General features: G+C 58.3%; 1 protein-coding gene and 1 pseudogene across 14 annotated transcripts in view; both read left to right on the top strand.

The window, feature by feature from the left end:
• TMCO4 (transmembrane and coiled-coil domains 4) overlaps positions 1 to 24,964 on the top strand; it is a 106,593-nt gene that overhangs the window by 73,525 nt on the left and 8,104 nt on the right. For 8 of the 14 annotated variants that reach the window (XM_089301407.1, XM_089301413.1, XM_089301412.1 and 5 more), the window contains 2 exons: positions 20,378 to 20,495; positions 23,408 to 23,591. In XM_089301407.1, coding sequence (XP_089157533.1) covers positions 20,378 to 20,495; positions 23,408 to 23,591 — 302 coding nt within the window. The remainder of the gene's footprint in view (positions 1 to 20,377; positions 20,496 to 23,407; positions 23,592 to 24,964) is intronic. The other 6 variants (XR_016211249.1, XM_002716055.6, XM_070079203.2 and 3 more) reach the window with 1 other exon arrangement.
• On the top strand, positions 24,242 to 24,391 carry LOC127493766 (U2 spliceosomal RNA; annotated as a pseudogene).

Raw genomic sequence — 24,964 nt, forward strand, 5'->3', positions numbered from 1 at the left:
TACACCTGGGTCACCTGCTGTGCCCGGCCGCCTCCCTGCTCCCTTGCCTGGCGCTTTCCCCATCTATCTCCACACTCCCCTGTACTGATTTTTTCTAAGATTTCTTTATTTACTTGAAAGTCAGAGTTACAGAGAGAGAGAGAGAGAGATTGAGAGAGGTCTTCCATTCACTGAATCACTCCCTAATCGGCTGCATCAGCTGGAGCTGAGCTGATCCGAAGCCAGGATCCAGGAGCCTCTTCCACATCTCCCACACGGGGGCCCCTTTCCACTGCTTTCCCAGGCCATAGCAGAGAGCTGGATGGGAAGTGGAGCAGCCGGGACTCGAACCTGCACCCATATGGGATGCCGGCACTGCAGGCAGCGGCTTTACCTGCTATGCCACAGCTCTGGCCCCTCCCCTGTATTGTTAAAACGGCCTCTGCTAACAGGTCCCTCTTCCCGCTTAGAGGGTGGTCGGGTGAGGCAGCTCCTGTCTGCTTTGTCACCTGTGTGCCACCAGCTCTTGGCACAGAGGAGGTGCCAAGTACACATTAGCCGCTAATCTGTTCATGGGGGCCATGGGCAGGGACGATGGCCAAGGCCTGTGGGCAGCCAGAGGCTTTTCTGCCTTGGCAGAGTGACACACAGCCCACGAGGCCAGGCCCGGCTGGCTGACACGTCGCCAAAGGCTCCCGGTGACCTGGCTGCACTCAGGCCACTTTGTCCCTGGCTGCCCTGCGGGCATGATCTGGCATAGACAGAGGTCCCGCCCACTCAAAACCGAGACAGAATGTGCACCTGCCAAAGGGCGGTGCCACGTGGGCAGAAGCTGAATGCAGCCAGGATCCCCAGGGATGACCAGCCCCCTCCAGTGACCGTCCGTCTCCCAGCCAAGGGCATGAGTTGGCCTTGGGAGTAACTGACCCTCTGGCCAAGGATATTTCTGGCCCCAACAGGTGGCAGGGGTAGGGGCGGGTCCAGGTGCCCGCTGCCAGGAAGAACCACTCTCTGGGTAAGCACTAGGAGACTCTGGACCCCAGATCATAATGGATCTTATGATAATGTTCACCCTGTCATTGCATTTGCCATAAGAGGGTTTCAAAAACTAAGTAGCTGGAAAACAAACTCGATTCAGTCTGGCTCCGAGTAGCTGGCTGCACCGGAAAACGGCCACCGAAGGCAGTTGCTGCTTCAGTTTAGTTATGCATTTCTTCTCCTCTTCGTCCCAAAAGGACCGGAAGGGAATTCATTCAGCGCAGTGGGTATCGTCTGCCGGTCTCCCTGCCGAGCAGCAGGTAAGGCGGCAGCAGCCGAGCCAGCTGGCCTCTGGCTGTGTTCATTCCACAAATTAAAGTCTGCATGGCCTCCATCCTCGGCACTGGGGTCCACTAATTAGATCAGCTCTGCTCCGCACCCTCTGCCGCCTGCCGTGTGGGCTCTCCCTTTGATCACTTGGCCAAGTGCCTTCAAGATGCAAGGGCTGACGGCAACCAGCTGAGACTGCTGTGCAAGAGGGAGCACTGGATGCCGAGTCCAGAAATCTGAGCTCAGATCCGGACTCTGCTCAGCGGTGTCTGGGCGCCTGTACCGGCCCGCGTTGTGTCACTGAGACGAGCTCCTTGGGAAGGAAGGGCTTCATTTCAGCTCAGAGTTTGGAGTCCGCAGTTCAAGGTCAGGTGGCCCCATTCGTCCAGAGTCTGCAGTGGTGCAGCAGGTGCAGAGAGACCACCACACGGTGAGACACACACAGGAAGCTCGCACAGGTGTATAATCAGCCCTCTCTCTCAGGACCGACCACCTGAGGCCAAGCCCTCAGTGACCCGAAGACCTCCACCAGGCCCACCCAGCCATAATCAGAGCAAGTCCCCACCCCTCTTTATTTATTTATTTTTTTTAAGATTATTTGAAAGGCAGAGTTAGAGAGAGGGGGAGAAAGCAGAGAGAGAGAGAGATCCTCCAATCTGCTGGTTCACTCCCCAAGTGGCCACGATGGCCAGGGCTGAGCCAGGCTGAAACCAGGAGCCCGGAATTCCACCTGGGCCTCCCACGTGGGTGCAGGGGCCCAAGCGCTTGGATCACCTTCTGCTGCTTTCTGCGCATTAGCAGGGAGCTGGACCAAGCAGGGCAGCTGGGCCTCGAATCTGCACTCATGGATGCTGGTTGTTGCTCCCCCATTCGCGGAGGAACAACACAGGACCCTGCGCTGTTCTTTCTGCCCGGCCCTTCCCGGGTTAGCTGCCGGTCCCTCACTCGTGGAGGAACGACGCCGTCCAAGGTTAGCTGCCGACCCCTCCACCTCCGTGGAGAGGCGGCACCCCCCGCTGCTTTCCCTGCTTCCGCGGAGGAGCGGCACACCGCCGGCCGGCTCTCTCGGGGCTGCTCAGATGTTCCTCAGGTGTCCCTCAGATGTTCCTGGTGCTCGCTGTCTCTCTCCTCCTTTGTAGTCCTCTTCCACCAATCCCAACTCTGCTACCCACACGCCGAGCATGCTGCTCTCCTCCAATCAGGAGCAGGATCAGCTCCTGCAGCTTATCAGTCAAATTGGTGAGAGGCAGCTGCATAGTTGTTTGCTCCTCCCCAGCGCCATATTGTGGGAGAGCAGATGCATAGAAAAGTCCTAGTTCCAGTAATTTAGTCTAGTCTCAGTTGCTCCCCACAGCCGGTGTCACAGGTGGTGGCTTAGCCCACTGCACCACTGCAAGTCTCCACCCTTACCTGTCAGCGTTAAGACTCCTGGGGTTCAACGTCTGCATGAGTCCTGTTCAGTCTGAATGGTGCCCCTGGGCTGACAAGCCACTTGACCTCTGTGAGATTCCGGCCATCTTGATGCCTTCGGGGGTTATTCTGGGATTGAAGAACCATCATTCATGACCACCTTGTGCCAGGCAAGGCGCCAAGGCCTCGACCTCATTTCTCTCATTTAATTCACAAACAACCCTACCACGGGGGAACGGATGGTCTGCTTTGCCTATAGGAGTTGAGGGTGGGGACTGTGTGCCTTTCATTCTCCCCTCTGCCAGCAGCCCCCAGCGTGGGACTTGGCACCCAGAAGAACCTGGGATTCAACTCCAGGCTGTCTGACCACTAAGCTGGCCGTCCACTAGGGCGCATGTGATAACACGGTGTGTGGCCCCTACTGGAGCTTCAGGAAAGAATTCCTTCCTCCCTGTCTCCATTACTTATCCAACTGGGCTTTTCCAAGGCTGCAGGACTCCGCGCCTCTGGGCGCACTAACCCAACAGGAACGTCTTTAGACCCGACAGCACCTCTCGGGACAGGCATGAGTCAGCAGGACAGGGACTGGTCTCACCTCTGCTCTAATGGGAACTAAAAGCTGATGGACCCCAGGGGTCTTGGGTAAAGGCCATGCCAACTCCTTTGAAAGGCATGTGCTTCCTCTGGGGGATGCAGATGGCCTTGACTTTAGCTGCTGCCAGTGCTGAGATGCACCTGATCACACCCTGCACACTCGCTCTGAGAGGCAGCCACCATTGGTGATGGCGTTGGACATGTGAGGCTGCTGTGGCTGGGGGAACCCAACAGTGCCCAAGTTGTAACCTTGGAAACCACTCCTCCTCCAGCCCCAGGGTTCCCAAGAGAGATGCACCCACAAGCTCCAGCTCCTTGGTGAGCAGGGTACCCGCCACTTGAGCGCCAACCTGGCTCGTGGCCAGCAGCACCAAAGGAGGGAGCTGTGCCAGAGTCGGAGCCCACTGCTGGCTCCATGCAAAAGCCCCCAGCCTCACATGGGAGCTCTGGCTTCAGCATGGGAGAAAGAAGTCAGGAGAGAGAGAGGGGGGCCAGCGCTGTGGTGTAGCAGGTAAAGCCACTGCCTTCGGTGCCGGCATCCCGAATGGGCGCCGGTTCGAGTCTCAGCTGTTCCACTTCCAATCCAGCTCTCTGCTATGGCCTGGGAAAGCAGTAGAAGATGGCCAAGATGGCCCAAGTCCTTAGGCCCCTGCACCCAGATGGGAAACCCAGAAGAATCTCCTGGCTCCTGGCTCCGGATCAGCACAGCTCTGGCCATTGCAGTCAACTAGGGAATGAACCAGCGGATGGAAGATCTTCATCTCTCTCTCTCTCTCTCTGCCTCTCCTCTCTCTGTGTAACTCCGACTTTCAAATAGATAAATAAATACTTTAGAGAGAGGGGGCCGGCGCCGCAGCTCAATAGGCTAATCCTCCGCCTAGCGGCGCCGGCACACCAGGTTCTAGTCCCGGTCGGGGCGCCGGATTCTGTCCCGGTTGCCCCTCTTCCAGGCCAGCTCTCTGCTGTGGCCCGGGAGTGCAATGGAGGATGGCCTGGGTCCTTGGGCCCTGCACCTCATGGGAGACCAGGAGAAGCACCTGGCTCCTGCCTTCGGGTCCACGCGGTGCGCTGGCCGCAGCACCCCAGCCACGGCGGCCATTGGAGGGTGAACCAACGGCAAGGGGATGACCTTTCTCTCTGTCTGTCTCTCTCACTATCCACTCTGCCTGTAAAAAAAAAAAAAAAGAGAGAGAGAGAGAGGTGGGGGGTAGGACCCTACCTCCCCAACAGGGGACGAAGATCGGGCCAGAGAGAGAGGAAGTGGCCGTCTCGAGACAGGGAACAGAGCCTGGGGTTTGGCCACTGCCCACTGGTGTGTGTGGTCCAGTGCACTTGGCTGATCAGAGCAGCACCCTCGCTCCCCTCCAGGGCAGTGGTGGGAGGCCGGGAAGAAGGTAGGCCGAGAGATGAGCTGGTGTGAAAGGAGGGAGCTGGGGAACACACTGTTCCCACAGCTGAGACTGGACGAAACCCAGGCGCCCTTGTTCCAGCGCCAGAGCTGGTGCCCACATTCAGCCACCCCCGGACCATCGGCGTGCCCATCGTCCCTGATACCTGGCCACGGGTGAACACACTTCCTCCTCCCAGCTCTACAGTGCGAGGGGTCTTTGAAGAGTGTGTCAAAATGTGCATGATGAAAAAAATGACGTACCTCTATTTCCCATGGTTTTTTCTGCCAGATAAAACTCACCTGTTTGTTGTAGGACCTGTTTGAAGTCCCCTCCTGTGTGCAGGATGAGGATGTGGCCAAGGCAGGAGCCTGCCAGTGACTAACCAGAAGGCCACGGTTCTCAGCACCGCATGGTTAAGATCATGGGCTCAGCATCAGGGTTTCCAGATGCTTCCAAAGCCTGGCCAACCACTTGTCAACTCCATGACCCCGTGCAAGCCACACAGAGTTCTTTGGTCAAGCAGAGGGAATGAGTCTCACCTTGAGAGATTAAATAAAATTATTTACACTCTGGGTGCCAGGCTAACTCCACTAGACAGCAGGTGGTTTGCAGCCTTAACAGCATCAAGGGCCACCCCATGTGCAGAGAAATCCCCTCCCCAGGGACCATTCTCTGGTCCCTCCCCTCCCGGCCCTTTGTTCACAGTCCTGTGGGAACATGTGTCCTGCTGGGGTCTGCGGGTGGCTAACCCCACTGACACCATCATCAGGGAAGAGCCCGCCCCTCTGCGGTGAAGGGACTTTCCCAGGTTCTCGGGGGAATGCTGGCCAGGGAAGAGGACACCTGAGCCCCCACCCCCACCTCACCCCACTGTCGCGTTCTGGAACAGAAGCCGGGTTCATGCCCTTGACTCTGACAGTTCTCGGTCATCACGCCTGCTTAGCCAGGATCCCCAAACCCATGGCCTTCTAGAAAATTCCCAAGGCCGCCTTGCAGAGTGGAGGATAACAGGGACCTGCCGCAGGTGGGCACGTGCCCCAGGCTTTGTGCCTCGGTGAGTCCCATGGCCTTCTGCTGTGCCCTTTGTTACCCTCTATGTCTCCCGTCTTTTACCCAGACGCCCGTTTATTTACTTATACAAAGCCCCATCTTCAAAGAATGTTTCAGGAAGTGCAGTCACCAACAACTTACTGAAAACCGTAAAACCTCAGGACCAGGAAAAGCATCCGTGGGAATAGGCAATGTGGAAACTGCACGGAGGAGCCAGGCCCGGGCCTGGATTCCAACCCAGCCCTTGACTCTGGCTGAGCAGACGCGCGGTGTACTTGGTCTCCTCGCCTGAGGGATGGGTCTAAAACACTTTCTTCATGGACGGTGAGAGGATTGAGTGCAGGGCTGGCGTGGTGCAGTGGGGTAAGCCCACTGGTGATGCCGGCTTCCCGTGTCTGAGCGCCTGCCGGAGTGCCGGCTGCTCCGCTTCCAACCCAGCTCCTTGCTCATGCACCTGGGAGGCAGCAGGCGATGGCCCAGTACCTGGACCCCTGCCACCCACATGGGAGACCCGGATGGAGCTCCTGGCCCCCGGCTCCTGGCTCCCTGGCTGTTGCAGCCATTTGGGGAGTGAAACATGGATGGAAGATCTCTCTCTCTCTCTCTCTCTCTCTGCCTCTCTGCCTCTCTGTAACTCTGCCTTTCAAATAAATAAATAAATATTTTTTAAAAAAGAAGAAAAAAGCTGGGTGGGGAGTGGACAATCTCAGATGTTCTGCTGTGGGCTCTGGGCTCCCCAAACAGCAGCTTAGCCCGCTGTGCCACAGCACGTGCCCGTCCTATCGCATTTTCACTTGTTATCCAGTGCCGCAGCCGAGCTGTGAGCCCAGCTCAAAGCTTGTCCGCCATCAGTGCAAAAACGAAGAGTCAGCTGCCAGTCTGTCAACTGCAGGAGGGGACGAGGGGACGCCAGCTCCACAGGCAGCGAGTCCTTGTATTTCAGCCTGACCTCTGCTGGCCAAGAGATGCACCCTCCTCAGGCTCACCCTAATTAGCCATCCGGGCCTCAGGTGTGCAGCCAAGGCTGGCTGCAAAGGTCGGGGCTGAGGGGGCCGGAGCTGGAGCCGTCAGGGAAAGCTCACGGGTGGGAAGATCTGTCCCAGGCCCCTGCCTGAGCGTGCAGGGGAGGTGGCAGCGGGAGGGCTGCTGCGGGCCTTCCTGGGTGGTCAGCTCCCCGACGCCGGTGCACAGCTGGGCACTCTGACGGCTTCATTAGGCGACAGCTCTCAGGCTGGGTTTTGCTTGGGGTGGCTTGGCGTTTTATGAGTGAGCAGGCGCTTCTGTTGTATCTATCTGTATTCTGTTGTATGTGTTGTATCAGTGGGAAGCGGGTGTGTGCTGGGTGCGTGCTGTGTGCCCGGCAAGAACAGAAGCCAGCTCCTGCTCCCTCCCAGCACCTTGCAAGGTGTGGCCAGCCTTAGACCCGGAAACAGGTGCTGCACTTGCCCTTTTCAAAGATGGAGACCCCACAGCCCGGGGAGGTTGGGTAACTTGCCCAAGGGATTCTAACCCAGCTGCTCTGACTCTAACCTTTCTCTTACGCTGTCTCTGTGGACACAAGCTTGCTGCCCTCCCTCAAAGGGCTGACCACCTCGTTAGAAAGGAACACGCCAGCCTCACCAGCAGTGATAACGGTCCCAGTGCACAGGGAGGGCTGCAGCGGGAGGACAGGAAGGCAAGGAAGGCTTCTGGAGGAGGGGCCAGGTGTAGAAGAACAGGTGAATCCCGAGAGGCTGCGAGGCAGGCAGGAGGCCTGAGCTCTGGGGCCTGCAGCACCCGTGATCCAGAGGCGCAGGGAGGTGACTGCCCAGGGAGGACCAGGGACCCGAGCCACGGTCTCTTTTATTTACTTCCCTCCTTGAGAGCACGGAGCTCTCATCCACTCCCTAGACGCCCACAGCGGCCAAGGCTGGGCCGGGGCCAAAGCCAGGAGCACCAGGAATGTGATGCAGATGTCCCAGGAGATCCTGGAGCCATGACCACTGCACCCGCGGGGAGCTGGAGTCAGGGGCAGCCCGACAGCGACTCAGGGGCACGGGCGTCTTAACCACAAGGCTCCACACCCACGCCCCGCCCCGCCCCGCCCTGCACCATAGTTTCCGCCAGGAGCTCTGGTGAGAGATGAACAGGAGAGCAGACACCTGGAGGCAGAGTTTGACCTGCTGTTCAGTGAGTTTCTGGAAAACACAGGTTACGGGAAAACCCACACGTGGTGTTCAAAACCTTCTTACCCTTGAATCCCACCCTCCCTCCAACTCCAGAGGCACCTTCATGTTTGCCCACGAGCCAGCAGACATCACCCGGGTACCCTGGCAGGGCACAGCCACAGGCAGACTCCGTCCCCACGAGGCCAGGAGACTGTGCACACAGCCCCTACATGTGGGCCCCGCCCTCCCTACAGCTGGACACCTCTTGCCCCTCGCACCCCTTCCCCAGCTTGGATGTGGGCAGGAGGGAGGCGCGTGGTCACTGTCTCCGTTGTTCCAGAGAACAGGCTCAGAGAGCTCAAGGGATCTGTTCGGGGTCACACAGCTCATAAGCAACAGTCGCAAGGGAGGGCCCTGCACCCGTCCCACACCCTGGGTTCTTTCTGCTGCCCCTTGGAGATCTGTATCTGTTCAGCCAGTTAGGGCCACGGCAGCAGGTGCCCTGGGGTATGGTCTGCCTGCCACTTGCAACGCTCCAAGCAGAAGGCATTTCTGGAAGTTTCGGGGGGAGGGCCCCAATCTAGAGACCACCCCCCACCCTCTGGAGACCCCCCGGAGCTCCCGTGGTTGCCACAGCGCCCCTTCGCGGCAGCCTCCAGAGGGCACGGGCTTCCCAGCCCAGCCCACAGTGAGTGTCCACAAGGGGAGGGGTCTGCCGTGCCTCTCCTTGGGGCTTCTGCAGCCGCTGCTACTTCCTGAGAAGCGTCCGTGCCACCGACTGCATTCTTGTTTTCATCTCCCTGGATCAGCACGTGTTAGGCTCCAGGGAGAAGGGCTGCTCCTCAGTGCCCGGGACGGGTGTTGGCAGGCGTCATCCTGGGGGAGGGGAGGGCCTCCCCCGCAGCCGGGTGCTTCCCAGCTCCAATGCTCCGGGAGGTGACCTCTCGCCTGCCCGAGCGCAGGTGCGCCCCCCAGCGGCCGTTGCCGGAAATAAGCCATGGTTTCCATGACAGCCTTCCCAGATCCAAGACGGGGAGAAACAGTCTACTCAAGGATTTTCTTACTTTAAAAAAGACAAAGAAGTAGAAAGCTGATTCCATTACTGTCGTGGGAAGCAGCCGATGGAGGCCGAGGAGAAAGAATTCACCAGAACACACAGAGAGCAGAGCTAGGCATTGGAACAGGCTGCAGGGAAGCCACGGGCAAGCCGGGCAGGCAGGGGCTGGCAGCTGCTGTGCCATGTTTGGAGCAGCACTGCCATTTTTTCCCCTAAAGATTTATTTATTTATTTGAAAGGCAGAGACACAGAGAGAGAAGGAGAGGCAGATCTTCCATCTGCTGGTTCACCCCACAATGGCTACAACAGCTGGGACTGGGCCAGGCCAAAGCCAAGAGCCAGCAGCTTCTTCCAGGTCTCCTATGTGGGTGCAGGGGCCTGAGCACTTGGGCCATCATCTTTTAAAAAAAATTTTTTTTTTATTTGAGAGGCAGAGTTACAGACAGAGAGAGGGAGAGGCAGAGAGGTCTCCCATCCACTGGTTCACTCCCCAGTTGACCACAACCACCAGAGGTGAGTGGATCCGGAGCCAGGAGTCAGGAGTTTCTTCCAGGTCTCTCACGCAGGTGCAGGGGCCCAAGCACTTGGGGCATCTTCCGTGGCTTTCCCAGGCCATAGCAGGGAGCTGGATCAGAAGTGGAGCAGCCCGGAACGAACCGGCACCCACATGGGATGCCAGTGCTGCAGGCAGAGGCTTAACCTTGTACACACAGCAGTCCCTCCTTAGTCGGGGTGACTTGCCATATGCCTGCAGGGGAGCAGGGCAGGAGCTGTCCACACCCCAAGACGCACACGTGGAACTGCACTGGTTCCTGGGGTGAGCTTTCTGCAGTCCATGGGGTCTCCCCAGGTGGGTGATTTGCATCTCCTTATCGTAGGGGACGAGGAAGAGCCGGGAGCAGACTCACGATGGGATTCTGTCCTCCCTGGGCTTCGAGGCAGTAGCCTATGCCAAGGCGTAACCTGGACACCCACGCAGGTCCACGGGGACGTTCAAAGGTGCCAGCTGCCGCCGGGTCTCAGCCGCTCCGCCATCTGGGGCTGTACAGCTCGCCGGGGCTGCTCATGCAGGAGCTGGCCATGAAGCCCCATCGCCCGCAGCCTTCTCCGGGAGCTCTGTGTCCTGGGGGCCCCTCCCCAGCCGCGGCTGTGCCGTTGGCTTCAGGAGTATGGTGCAGGGTGCTGCAGCTCCAGGCAGCGGCCGGGGAGCAGCCAGAAGTCACACTGCACCTGGAGTAGCTCCCAGCCTAAGTGGGTCCGTGACCGGTTTCACAACAGCTGGGCCACCAGGAAGCAATCCTGACGCTCTGGTCCTGAGACCACCAGGAGCCACGTGGACTCAGACACGCTGAGCCACGTGACCCGTAGCCGCGGACACCGGGAGGTGGGATCACTCACTGGGCTCCTGTAGTATCGTGGCTGACATCACTGCCCCTTACCAGAGAGGCCCCTCGTCCCTACTTCTGTATCGACTCCTGGTCTCGGCATACACGGATTATTCTAACGGGAAATTTTCCCTGAGATAGCACCTTGGTGCAGCTTGTCATAAGTAACAGGAATAGTACAAAGTAAACAGATTGGGGCTGGCACAGCGGCTGAAGCCGGCACTTGTGGCGCCAGTATCCCACATCGGAGCGCTGCTTCCAGTCCTGGCTGCTTCGTTTCCCATCCAGCTCCCTGCTAATGCACCTGGGAGGGCAGCAGACGACGACCCGAGTGCTCGGGCCCCTGCTGCCAGGTGGAGTTCTGGGCTCCTGACTTGGTCCTGGACCAGCCCTGGCCATTGCAGTCATTTAAGGAGTGAACCAGGGAATGGAAGATAATCGAGCGATCGATTGATCAATTAATCTATGTATCTCTTTCTCCCTCTCTATCACTCTGCCTTTCAAAAATTAATTAATAGGGCTGGCACTGTGGCATAGCAGGTAAAGCCTCTGTCTGTGGTGCCAGCATCCCACATGGGCGCCAATTCAAGTCCCGGCTGCTCCACTTCCAATCCAGCTCTCTGCTGTGGCCTGGGAAAGCAGTAGAAGATGGCCCAGGTCCTTGGGCCCCTGCACCCGCGTGGGAGACCTGGAAGAAGCTCCTGGCTTCGGATCAGCACAGCTCCAGCAGTTGCAGCCAGTTGGGGAGTGAACTAGCAGATAGAAGACCTCTCTTTCTCTCTGCCTCTTCTCTTCTCTTCTCTTCTCTTCTTTTCTCTTCTCTTCTCTTCTCTCTGTGTAACTTTGACTTTAAAACAAATAAATTAGGGCCGGCGCCGCGGCTCACTAGGCTAATCCTCTGCCTAGCGGCGCCGGCACACCGGGTTCTAGTCCCAGTCGGGGCGCCGGATTCTGTCCCGGTTGCCCCTCTTCCAGGCCAGCTCTCTGCTGTGGCCCGGGAGTGCAGTGGAGGATGGCCCAGGTGCTTGGGCCCTGCACCCCATGGGAGACCAGGAAAAGCACCTGGCTCCTGGCTCCTGCCATCGGATCAGCGCGGTGCGCCGGCCGCGGCAGCCATTGGAGGGTGAACCAACGGCAAAGGAAGACCTTTCTCTCTGTCTCTCTCTCTCACTGTCCACTCTGCCTGTCAAAAAAAAAATAAATAAATAAATAAATTAATTAATTAATCTTATAAAAATTAATTAACAACAAAAACAGTACAGGGCAAGCCTTTGGCACAGTGGTTAAGAAGTCGCTTGGGATGCCTCTGTCCCATATAAGAGTGCCCGGGTTCGAGTCCCAACTTCTGATTCCAGCGTCCTGCTAACATAGATCCTGGGAGCAGCAATGATGGCTCAAGTACTTGGGTCCCTACCACCCATGGGAGACCCGGACGAAGTTCCAGGCTCCTGGCCTCAGCCTGGCCCAGCCCTGGTCCATTGCAGTCATTTGGGTAGTGAACCAACAGATGCAAGATCTCTGTCTCTCCTTCTCTCTCTCTGTCTTTCTCTGTAACTGTGCCTTTTAAATAAATATATAAATCTTGAAATAAAAGAAGGGGGAGAATGGGAGGGAGGGAAAAGCATTGTAAGAATTGTATCTGAACTGTATTGAATCTGTTAAAGTTAAAAAAAATCTAAAAATTAAAAAAGTCATTGCGATGAAAGCCTTCCTGGGTGAGTTAGACAGCATACTGGACACAGAAGGAGAGAGAACCCAGATCGTGTGAAAGGGCTACTGTGACGCATGGCGGAGAGAGAAGTGAGGGACAAGCGGGAAGCAGAAGCCAGGGTTCGACAGCTGCCTGCTGTAGATCCCAACAGGAGATGACAGAGGAGAGATACGAAAAAATGGCTGAGAATTTTCCAGGTTGATTCCTGAGATTCAAGGAATGTAAGTCTTAAGGTAGATATGTTGTACCTTAAGGTACAAAGTATTACATTGCAGAACTACAACCATAAAAATCTTAAAAGGCAAAAAAGAGGATTGCTTACAAATAATGCTTTAGATTATTAATTTATTTAGATTTATTGATTTGAAAGGCAGAGTTGCGAAGAGAGAAGGGGAGAGACAGAGAGAGAGGTCTTCCATCTGCTGGCTCACTCCCCAGATGGTCTCAACCGCCGAAGCTGAGCTGATCCAAAACCAGGAGCCAGGAGCTTCCTCAGGGTCTCCCCCATGGGTGCAGGGGCCCAAGCACTTGGGCCATCTTCCACTGCTTTCCCAGGTGCATTAGCAGGGAGCTGGATCAGAAGTGGAGCAGCCGGGGCTGGAACTCGTGCTCATATGGGAAGCCAGCGTTGCAGGCGGCAGCTCTACCTGCTGTGCCACAGCACCGGCCCCATAAATAAATCTTTAAAAGGAAGAGAAGAGAGGGATGTTTAAAGGGAAGTGGAACCAGAGAATGGGAGGGAAGATGTAGGGATAAGCAAATCCCCTGCCACGTGCCGTGTGGCCCTGGACAGGCTGCTTACTGCCTCTGCGGCGAGGTCTCCCAGGGAAGGGAGCCGCTGTGACCCTCGGGCCTCCCTGCCAGAAGAGCAGGTGTGCAAAGCGCGGTGTCCTGAGCCTGTCCCGTGTGGGTTGCGATGATGAAGGGGCGGTTAGAGAAGAGGGCCAAGGAATGCAACCCCAGAACTACGTTTTAAAAACTGCGTCGCGGCAGAATCTCTCTCAGTGCCGCTCCCTGTCCCTCTGAAGTTAGCAGCCCTGCCGCCCATGCCGGCTGCAAGATGACTGAGGCGGGGTCTCTCGCACTCACACACCCCGGGCCCAGTCCCTTGGGCTGAAAATCATGCCGGTGCTTCCGCCTCCCTGTGATGCATTTCTCCTCCGCGGAGCTGCAGTGAGCCCCCAAGGCTTCATCCCCAGACCTCGGGCTGCGGTCAGAGCCCCCTTTCAACCCCCGCTGTCCCACTGCACTGTTGTGGCTTCCCTCTGTGCCGTCGCTGTGCGTGCATCTTCGCGCTGAGCCGCGGTGGCGCAGGTGCCATGCTCATCATTTCCACCAAAGTCGGTTTCCTGCGCCTGCGGTCGGGAGATAACTCCTCTCCTTAGCGTCCTGCCTTATCTCTCGCTGCACACACGAGCCCCTGCAGGAGGCAGGAGAGCCGCCCTCCTTCCTGTTGCTCCATCCCTGGAGGATCTCGTGACCGATGCCGACGACGTGAGGGGCATGGGGGAGTGCAAGCGGTCGCGGGGCCGGCCACGTGACTCCCACAGGAGGCTGCTCCCAGCCCTGCCTGGCTCTGCGGGGAAGGGCATGGTGACAGAGGTGGGGCTCCGCGTGGCTCTTCCCTGGGCCCTCCCTGCAGGATGTCTGTGAGATGCTTTTGAATCGCTGGGCCCCCTGGGCACATCTGAAGGGTGTACCGTTTTGCAAAAACTCAGCTCATCCACAGTTTTCAACACCAAGGCTGGCATGCAAGCTGAAGTTGGCTCTAGGGGTGGGCGTGGGGGGCTGTGCCCAGCTCACCACGTGTGGGGAAAAGCAGAGGAGACCCCAGGCTGCTGGGCGTGCCCGGTGGGATAGACCCGCCGTCCCAGGAGTCCCAGGTAAAGCATGGCAAGCCAGATTCATAGGAGCGGCTTTCCGACGAATGGATCTACCCACATTCCGGCGGATAAATGTTGCCAAGATGCCTGCACGAGAGAGATGCCTGTGCACTAAGAGAGGATGTAATTGTGTGTGTTTTACCACACTAGCGTTGGAAAGCCGACACAGGCATTTATCTTGGTGGTAAAGACACCAACTGAGACACCTGCGTCCCGCATTAGCACACTTGGGTTTGATTCCGGGCTGCAGCTCCTGCCTCCAGCTTCCTGCTCGGACAGCTCCTGGGAGGCAGCCGACACGGCTCCAGCGATTGGCTGCCTGCCACCCTTCTGGGAGAACTGGATTGCACCTCCGGCTCCTGCCTGTTGAAAGCATTTGGGGAGTCAGCCACAGATGGGACATTTCTGTCTCTCACATAAATTTTTGAAATGTTAAAGATTTATGTATCTGTTGAGAGAGAGGGAGAGGGAACTGTTCCATCCAGTGGTTCACCCCTAAATGGCTGCAATGGCCAGAGCTGGGCCAGGTCGAAGCCAGGAGCCTGGAACTCCATCAGGGTCTCCCACGTGGGTGCGGGGGCCCAGCATGTGGGCCATCTCCCGCTGCTCAGCCCAGGCACATTAGCAGAGAGCTGGATTGGAATTGGAGCACCTGGGACTGGAACCAGTGCCCACATGGGATACAGGCATTGCAGGCGGAGGCTTAACCCAGCGTGCCACAATGCTGGCTCCTAAATCAAATTGTTTTAAACCAAGCGAGTAGATGAGGAAGTGTTTAACCGTCGTTTGCAGCTCTTGGGCTGTTTCCTTGTGGAGGCTCTCCTCTCCGCTGTAACGGGGAAGGTGGCTGTGGTCACTGCCACCCCCTCTGGGCACCCCACCCCCACCCCGACCGCTGCTGGGCTCCCAGAGTAGTGTCTGCGTGAGCAGCTGCCTGCCCAGTGTTCTGCACACACCTCTTCCACGTGACTGCCGAGTGGGTGGTCTGGAGCAGCCCCCACTGGCCAGCACGCCTCACACAGCCCTGACCACACAACTGTGCCCTTGCCCTTGGCAGTCAACAGAGGAGGAAGCCGAGCCCCTCGTCAATGAAGAGCTGACCGCATCCGTTCATACTCTGGCAAAATGAGGGTGCAGGCCAGGTTTCTAGTGCCAAAGGTCAGACCATTTCCAGGTGACGGGTGGCTCCCAACCTCACTGAGTGTGTGACCCTTGCTTTTTTTTTCTTGTTTAAAGATTTATGGGGGGTGGGGTGTACAGCGCTGTGGCGTACCAGGCCAAGCCTCCGCCTATAGTGCCAGCATCCCATATGGGCACTAATTCAAGTCCCAGCTGCTCCACTTCCCATCCAGCTCTCTGCTGTGGCCTGGGAAGCAGTGGGAGATGGCCCAAGTCCTTGGGCCCCTGTACCCACATGGGAGATCTGGAAGAAGCTCCTGGCTCCTGGCTTCAGATCAGCACAGCTCCAGCCATTGTGGCCATCTGGGGAGTGAACCAGCAAATGAAAGACTCTCTCAATCTCTCTCTAACTCTAACTCTGCCTCTCCAATAAATCCTAAAATAAATAAGTAAAGACTTATGTATTTATTTGAAAGAGTTACAGAGAGAGAAAGATTTTCTGTCCACTGATTCACTCTCCAGATGGCTGTAATGACCAGGTCTGGGCGAGGCCAAAGCCAGGAACCAGGAGCGTCAGCTGGGTCTCCCATGTGGGTGGCAGGGGCCCAAGCACTTGGACCATCCTCTGCTGCTTTCCCAGGCCATTATCAGGGAGCTGGATCAGAGGTGGGGCAGCTGGGACACAAACCGGTGCCCATATGAGATGCAGATGCCACAGGTGGCGGCCCCACCCGCTTCTCCACAGAGCACACGCTGTAGGAGTCAGACTTCCAGCGTCTGCTAACAGGGAAACACGGGATGATCAAACGTCCCTGTGAATCCAGGAATTCTACGCATCTCGGCCGCATTGCGCACAGCCTGGAGACCCTGGCAGCAGATGGTGAGCCCAGGAGCGTCCACTGCACTGCACTGTGTGGCCGTAACTCGCCCTGTGTCTTTGCCCCTAGCGATGGGGGCCCTGAGCCACGCCGGGAGTCAGCCAAGAGGTCTGCTGGATACCCTGAGCCTTCTTCTGTGCCTTTCAGTGTTTTTGTTAGAGACACAGCGAGAGATAGACAGGTTCACTCCCGAACTGCCCTCAACAGCTGGGGCTGAACCAGGCCCAAGCCACAAGCCAAGAACTCGTCCAGCTCTCCCCCATGGGGGTGCAGGGACCCCACCACGTGAGCCATCACCCTGGCCTTCTCTCTGTAGGATTCAGTAAACAGCCAGCGTTGGGTGCTTCTTGGGAACCCCCCCACCCTGGGGGCCTTGGGATCACATTGTCCGAGGCTGGGGTGGGGAAGAGACTGGTACCGGAAGGCCCACTCATTATTCTAACCCTGAACGCTGCCATCACTCTCGGGGGTATCGGCCCCCCAGAACGGGACTGTAGGGGGCAGCGGTGGAGGAGCTGAGAAGGGCGGGGCAGTGCTTCTGTGCACCTGCTCGCCTTCGCTTTGCTCCGGGCTTCAGAGGCCCTGATTATCACTGCTGGGCAGAAGGGGCAGAAACCAGAAAAGGACAGACGTGAGGACCCTGCCCGTGGAGGCTTGTGCCGTCCTGGGCACTGGGGACCTGAGAGCACGCTCCAGGGACGGTCCAGCCCTGTGCGTCTTGCATTCCAGGGGGCACGGACTAGCAGTCTGTTTGGGAGCAGAGCAGGGGGTACATCCGCGACTGGCAAGTGCTCTGGAGAAAAGCAAGCAGGTAGGGGGCGGGGCCCTGGCAGGTGCAGGGAGGAGCAGCTGCAAGAGGGGGCAGCCAGGCCGGGCTGGCTGGAGCCCAGTGAGTGACGGGCTTTGACTTCCACTCCGTGCGAGGGGGCTCCCACGGGAGGGCTTTTGAGCTCGGGAGTGACACGACCCCACTGCCCCGCAGGGGATTTGCAGACCACAGATCCACCCGCTGGAAGTGCAGGCGTGGGGGACTCCTCCTGAGTGGACGGAGCTGGGCCAGCTCTCGCCGGGAGCCACCTCTGGAGCATATTTCCATCACCCTGGGGACACGCCGCGCGCCCCGGACTCAGACCGCTCTGGCTCTTGTGTTAGGAATAGATAAGGAGCCCAGGCTGCTGCCCCGGCGCCCCCGTCCCTTCCCGCGGCCCCACCCCCACCCCACACAGCTGTCCCAGGGTCTAGCGAAGCGGCTGGCCAGCCACAAAGCTCAGCTCCAGCCGGAGGAGGTCGCTTGTCCGGGAATGGAGACAGTGAAGGTTCGCTGAGTGGAAGGGAGGCTTACAAGAAGTCGCAGAGGTGACCGGAGACCCTCCGTCCCCTCAACCTTCGGAAACCTGCAGGTTCAGGCAGCTTTGCTTCTGCGCAGCCACTCGTCCCTGCAGAGTAGGTGACACAGGTGTGGCGGGCCGGGGTGAAGATGGACAGCGTCACGAGGCGGGCATTGAGGGGACAGGTGAAGAAGATGGCTCTGCTGCCATCACCTTGGCTGAGGGTGGCGATGCCAACAACGCCACTTTGAAACTCGAGCCTGTGGGAGAGAAGGGGGAAGACAGAGGAGGACTGTGGCAACAAACCCGTGTCACAGAAGAGAAATGGTTGCCCAGCATGAATAGAAAAAGAAAGCTTTACCAAAAACATGGAGGATAGGGACCGGAGTTCTGGTGTAGCCAGTAAAGCCGCCCCCTGCAACGCTGGTGGCATCCCATATGGGCGCCCATTTCAGTCCCGGCTGCTCCACTTCCAGTCCAGCTCCCCACTAATGGCCTGGGAAAGCAGCAGAAGATGGCCCACAGGCTTGGGCCCCTGCACCCACGTAGCCGAGACCCGATGAAGCTCCTGGCTCCTGGATTTGGCCTGGCCCAGCCCCAGCTGTTGTGGCCATTTGGGGAGTGAACCGGTGGATGGAAGCGCTCTCTCTCTCTCTCTCTCTCTCTAACTCTGCCTGTCAAATAAATAAATAAATATTTTTAAAAAGAATAAAGATAAGAAGCAGAGCAAAGACAGTGCTGGAAGGAACCGTTTTTACCCGCGTGTGTGAATGGCAGCTCCCAAGCAGAGGGTGCAAACCTGGCCGACACAGCTGTTCCTGTCTAGCCGCTGGCGACCTGGAGCCTGCTCAGGGAGCCGCCAGTTCTCACAGTGGAAGGAGGAAAGCCGGTGCATCTCCGACCCCTGAGCTTGAAGATGACCCCTGGCCTCTTCCACGTGAAAGCTCCAAGTCTGAGAAAAGCCAGAGGGCTATCTCAGTACCTTAAAAACCCGGGAGAAGAACCGCCGGTGGCGCCGGAGGTGTACACCCAACAAGTCCCAGCAAACTCAGCGCCCCCGAGCCGAGAGACCCTGAGGTCTTCCCCCATGGGTGGTTGTGAAGCCGTCACGCTCCAGCCTCTGCTGGTCGTGTGCACCAGGTCCTCGTGACGATCTGAAGGGGCCGCCTGGCGCTAAACGTGGTTCCAGCACGGGGACTTCCTGTCTTTGGCCTAGATGCTTGAAAGAGCCTGGTATTACAAGGCTTGGCACCAGCAGTGGATGTTGGCTTTTTTCCCTTTGCAGCAGCTGCTGCAGCAGCCAGCGTGTCCCATCCCAGACCATCCCATCTCCAGGAAGAGTCGGGTAGGGGGGCGGTGGGCTCCGCCCTCAAGCCCACTTGCCCATCCCACCATGGGCGGGCCTAGGTGATTCCCGCTGGCGTCCTGCAGCTAACACCCATACATTGCTAGGAGCCCACCGCGCAGCTTCTGTCCAGCCTTGCTGCCAGGCCGTGCAAACCCCCCTTAAAATACCCGAGTGCATCGCAAGGTGGCAGTGCTGGGAGGGAGCCGAGGGGGAGGCGTGCAGGGCAGCTTCAGAGAGCTCACTGCCCAACCAGACGCGGCTTGGTGCACTTGGGGCTATGGTGTGAGGGTCCACGCCTCACCTCAGGTCAAGGTCACAGGCAGCTACCATCCTGCTTCTGCTCACAGCTTTCACGGTTGCTCCGGAATGGCAGCTGTTACCACTGTTGGCCACAAGGGGTCCCCGCCCTCCAGGCTTGGGCTCTAAGGCTGCGCAGCTCCTGAGGGAGGCAGGCTTCTTGCTGGCCGGGGTTGGCCCTGGTCCACAGCCCTGGGGCACCCTGGGAGCAGCGAGGACCCTCCCCTGCTCGCCGTGCGTGGCGTTACAGCAGCAGAGAGAACGGCCCTGGAACCCTCGGCTCTCTGTATAGTCTGGGTTCTGCTCCCAGCTTCATTCTGCTGTGTGACCTTGGGCAGGTCCCAGCCCCTCTCTGAGCCTCGCTGCTCTCTGTGACGATCTCCCACTGGGACAGTCCTCACAGCAACCCCGCAAGGCTGCTGTCCTCGTCCTCCACTAGGTTTGGAGGGGTGAAGCCACTCGGCTCAAGTCCCCGAGAACGGAGGAGGCAAACAAGAAAGAAACATGCGTGACCAGGAGGAAAAGCCAAGGTGGGGGACGGTGCTGGGGCAGGAGGTGCGTGAGCCTCTCGTTCATTGATTTGAGCCAGAGACAACAGCTCTCAAAGCGCCGTCTGTAGGCCCAGGTGGGGCCCGTTTGGTTTCCACCGGGTGCCGCTTTCCCATCCCGCAAGGGCCCTGGTCCGCAGTCCGGCCGGAACTGTTCCTGACCCAGCAGGTCAGTGCGCTCTCGCCCCTGGGACCCACCTGTCCCCGCCGGGCTGCACAGAGCCGGGGAGGCTGTAGCAGAGGCCGGTGGCGGTGCCTCCGCTCCAATGAGCATGACGCCACCTGGTTCAGAAGTCTGTCTAAAGGAAGGCGTCTCGGCCACGGCCACAGCTCGTGTGAGCCGCGTGGCTGGCGGAGAGGCCTGGGTCCTGCCTCGGGCCGAGTCGCTTGTTAGCCGTGCGATCTTGCTCAGGAATTTGGTTTTCCCTCAGCTCTACAGCGGCAGCCGGGCTGCTGTAGGGGAACAGAACAGGCACACAGGGTCTGGGACTCGGTACTGTGCAGTGTGCGTGTGTGCCGTGTCCCTGTGTGCATGCATGCCTGTGTTCCCATGTGTGTGTGTATGCTCCATGTGTGTGTGTGTCCACGTGCTGTGTACATGTGTGTCTGTGTTCCTGTGTGCATGCATGTCCATGTTCTGTGTACGTGTGTGTTCTCATGTACATGTGTGTCTGTGTTCCCGGATGCATGTGTGTCTGTGTCCCATGTGCCTGTGTTCCTGTGTGCATGCTCTGTGTGCATGTATGTCCATGTTCTGTGTACATGTGTGTTCTCATGTACATGTGTGTCTGTGTTCCCGGATGCATGTGTGTGTCCCGTGTGCTTGTGTTCCTGTGTTCCGTGTGCATGTGTGTCCATGTTCTCATGTGTATGACGTTCACCTCCTCCTCTGTTGGAGCGTCTGTGGCCAGGTCACTGACAGACGTTTTGGGGTCTCTCACCAGATTGCCAGGGCATCGTCGAGGACGTGGTCCTGCTGGGGGCGCCGGTGGAGGGAGAGGCTCGGCACTGGGAGCCTTTCCGGAAGGTGGTGTCGGGGAGGATCGTCAATGGCTACTGCAGGTCTGTGCACAGCTGGCTGGGGGAGGGGGGCTACTGCAGGTCTGTGCACAGCTGCTTGGGGAGGGGGGCTACTGCAGGTCTGTGCACAGCTGGCTGGGGGAGGGGGCTACTGCAGTTCTGCACAGCTGGCTGGGGGGGCGGGGCTACTGCAGGTCTGTGCACAGCTGGCTGGGGGGCTACTTCAGGTCTGTGCACAGCTGGCTGGGGGGGCTATTGCAGGTCTGTGCACAGCTGGCTCAGGGAGGGGGGGCTACTGCAGGTCTGTGCACAGCTGGCTCAGGGAGGGGGGGCTACTGCAGGTCTGTGCACAGCTGGCTGGGGGGCTACTGCAGGTCTGTGCACAGCTGGCTGGGGGGCTACTGCAGGTCTGTGCACAGCTGGCTGGGGGGGCTATTGCAGGTCTGTGCACAGCTGGCTCAGGGAGGGGGGGCTACTGCAGGTCTGTGCACAGCTGGCAGGGGGGCTACTGCAGGTCTGCACAGCTGGCTGGGGGCTACTGCAGGTCTGCACAGCTGGCTGGGGGCTACTGCAGTTCTGTGACACCGCTGAGCACCTGGCGTTCCCGGGCCCTGTGCGCAGGCACATATGTGAGGCCTGGCCCCTGGCCCCGAAGATCCCAGGAACCACGAGGAGCAAGGTCCTATGGCCTAGGAAGCACCCATCCCCTGGGGATGCTTGACAGCAGGAGGAAGTCCTGGGATGGCGTCGCTGAGACGGGCCTCAGGCCAGCTCGCAGGGTGCCGGGTGGCAGGCTGGCTGGGCGAGGTGACACACTGAGACCTTTGAAAGACAGACCAGGCCCCAGAGCAGGCGTCTGTGAGCACAGACTCAGGAGCTCCTGTGCTCCTGGTCGGCAGGGGAAGGAGGGGCTGCAGGGGCCGAGGCCTGGCTTTCGGAGCCCTGTGCTGGAAGGGGAGGGGCCAAGGTGACAGACGAGCAGCTCAGAGCGACGGCAGGAGGTGGGGTCCACAGAGGCTGACAGCTGTGGGGGTGGAGAGGAAGCCCCTCGTGTGGGATTTGAGAAGGGGGATTTGTGGGGGTCTCAGCTAAGACCACAGCCCCAGTGCCACTGAGCAGCCTTCGGGCCTGATAAGACGCCCCTTGGTCAGCAACAGACAAGGCCACAGCCGGGGTCCAGAACCACACAGACCTGGGGCCTACTGCTGCCTCAGTTTCCCCTTCAACACAGAGGGATCACTGCCGTGGCACTGCCTGGGGCTGCCCGTGGAATGCACATTTCCTGTGGATGACAGGGGCTGATACCCACTGTTTATTTATCTTTAAAATTCATTTATCTATTTGATAAGGCAGAGTTACAGAGAAACAGAGGCAAAGGCAGGGCAGGGAGAGATCCTCCATCCACTGTGTCACTCCCCAATGGGCCAGGCGGAAGCTAGAAGCCAGGAGCTTCTTCTGGGCCTCCCACATGGATGCAGGGACCCAAGAAGCATCGGGCCATCTTCTGCTGCTTTCCCGGGCCATAGCAGAGAGCTGGATGGCAAGTGGAGCAGCCAGGACTCGAACCGGCGTCCATATGGGATGCCAGCACTGCAGGCGGCAGCTTTACCTGCTGTGCCACAGCGCCGGCTCATCAGTCACCTGGGATATTCATGACTTAGTGAGCACCGAGCTCGTGCCAGGCACTGTGGTGGGGCTCCACAGAGGGTGAGAGCCCACCCCAGCCTCCTGAGATCCAGCGTCCAGCAGAGCCGAGAGGCACGAAAACAGGTGACCGCAGGCAGGTGCACAAGTGCTTGTCAGTGACGGCAAAACCCCAGAGGCTCTGAAATCCCAAGGCTTCCTCCCCAGGCTGAGTGCAGGTGACCCAGTGGGCGGCGACAGTGAACCTGGCTTCACTGTGCTCATGGGCTCGGTGGCCAGGGCACCACCCCAGACCTCGCAGGAATATTTTATGAAACACACGCTGCATGCCAGACACCTTCTTCTTTTTTTTTTTTTCTTTTTTTTTTTTTTTTTTTTTGACAGGCAGAGTGGACAGTGTGAGAGAGAGAGAGACAGAGAGAAAGGTCTTCCTTTTGCTGTTGGTTCACCCTCCAAAGGCCGCCGCGGCCGGCGCACCACGCTGATCCAATGGCAGGAGCCAGGTGCTTCTCCTGGTCTCCCATGGGGTGCAGGGCCCAAGCACTTGGGCCATCCTCCACTGCACTCCCTGGCCACAGCAGAGAGCTGGCCTGGAAGAGGGGCAACCGGGACAGAATCCGGCGCCCCGACTGGGACTAGAACCCGGTGTGCCGGCGCCGCAAGGCGGAGGATTAGCCTAGTGAGCCATGGTGCCGGCCTTGATACCTTCCTAAGAATCCAAAACACCGTGGCTTCTGGAACACAGGAGAGCCCCGGAGATTGTGGACAAGGGGCCCGGGTTTGTGGACTGTGGCGCACACGCAGGATTCTGACCCCATCCCCCAGGAAAGGGGCTGTTCTAAGCCCAGGTCGGAAGATCAAGTCTGGAGCTTAAAAATAATGAGGTGGGGCAGTTCATTGTAGGAGGACAACAAAGAGAGAGCAGGAGATGACCGCACAGCTTCCCCGGAAGTTGGCTGCCAATCAAAATCCAAATACGGGGAAGGGTTTGCTGGGACGGCGGCAGGTGCTGCTGGGTTGTGGCGGCAGGAACGGCAGCACCAGAGCTCTGGGCGGACTCATGACTGGAGCAAGGTCCGGGGAGCCTGGTAGCTCCTGGGTTTCCGCTGAAGCCAGGGCGCCGGCAGGGAGACCACTGGAAGGGCCAAGTGCAGAGGAGACAAGTGCTGGAGTCCCAGTGCCAAGGAATTTCTTTTAGAATGGGAGCAGAGGGGTCGGCGCTGTGGCCTAGTGGGCTAAGCCTCTGCCTGCGGTACTGGCATCCCATATGGGCACTGGTTCAAGTCCCGGCTGCTCCTCTTCTGATCTAGCTCTCTGCTGTGGCCTAGGAAAGCAGTAGAAGATGGCCCAGATGCTTGGGCCTCTGCACCTGTGAGGGGACCCGGAAGAAGCTCCTGGCTCCTGGCTTCAGATCGGCTGAGCTCCTACCGTTGGGGCCATTTGGGGATTGAATCAGCAATTGGAAGACCTTTCTGTCTGTCCCTCACTCTGTCTGTAAGTCTGCCTCTCAAATAAATAAATAAATCTTAAAAAAAAAAAAGAAGGGGAGCAGGGGCTGAGGTTAGGAGCACCTGAAAGGTGTCCCACAGAGCGTGTGCCCGAGACCTTGTGCAGGGCCTGAGAATACTGAGGTAGACCAGATGCCAGGAGCTCACGTCTCCTGGAAGTGTGGCTTAGGAAACCTAAAGTGATAATAATGTGACAGTGAGGACTGGGGCACATGTAATAAGTGCACTACTCAGTTTTTGTTGCTATAAGCACATACGTGAGACAGAACAAGAAAAGCAAATTATTAGTTCAAAGTTTCAGAGGCTAAAAATTCAAACCACGCGGCACAGGCCCTGGCGAGGGCCCCGTGGCAGGTGACGGAGTGCAAGCAGCAGGAGGGGCTCACATCTCCATCCCAGGAGGCAGGAAGTGACCCAGGGGTCAGGCTCAGGCTTTTGTAGCCAGTGTGACCAGGGCCACGCCCCCAGTGATCTGAGGACTGACCCCCGGGCCACACTGCCTCCCAGCGTCACCACGCCGGGGCCCCACCCCCCAGCACGTGGACCTTTGGGAGACAAACCACGTCTGGACCATGGCAACAAGCATTGCACTCCTACCACCGGGGAGACCCCATTGTTGTAACCATCTACGGTGTCATCGCTTCTCGGCCTTTTGGCTAAGATCAAGTGTAGTACCATCTATGGTGTCAGTATTATTAATCCCATTTTATTATTTATTTGAGAGGAAGAATCACAGACAGAGGCAGAGAGAGAAACAGAAAGGTCTTATCTGCTGGTTCACTTCCCACGTGGCCACAACAGCCAGAGCTGAGCTGATCCGATGCCAGGAGCTTCTTCTGGGTCTCTCACGTGGGTGCAGGGGCCCAAGGACTTGGGCCATCTTCCACTGCTTTCTCAGGCCATAGCAGAGAGCTGGATCGGAAGTGGAGCAGCTGGGACTCGAACCGGTGCCCTTGTGGGATGCCAGCGCCACAGGTGGAGGCTTAGCCCACTGTGCCACAACGCCGGCCCCAGGAGGGAGTTTCTGAAAGATACTCAAGTTTTTACACTGCATTCGTTCAGCAGGTCTGCCCTGGGTGCCCACTGTGTGCTGGGTGCAGGGGGCCTTTCTAATCTTCTCACTGTGCCCACCTCCCTCCATTCTGCCGACACTGACCCAGACCAAAACCCCCACCTCCTGGACTTGACCTCTTGGGTCTCACTTGTCAGGAGTCCACAACAGGAGCGACACGCCAGGACCCGTGGATGAGTTAGTGACAGCTTTGCATCGGATGCAGCAAAATCATAGGCCAGATGCTGATCTGTTGGCTTCCCTCTCCTGCCAGCAATTAGTGGATGTCCAGATGAGGCTCATTAGCG

Source organism: Oryctolagus cuniculus, chromosome 7 (genome assembly GCF_051225735.1).
Source record: "Oryctolagus cuniculus isolate XC-2025 breed Fujian yellow rabbit chromosome 7, ASM5122573v1, whole genome shotgun sequence".
Classification (NCBI taxonomy): domain Eukaryota; kingdom Metazoa; phylum Chordata; class Mammalia; order Lagomorpha; family Leporidae; genus Oryctolagus; species Oryctolagus cuniculus.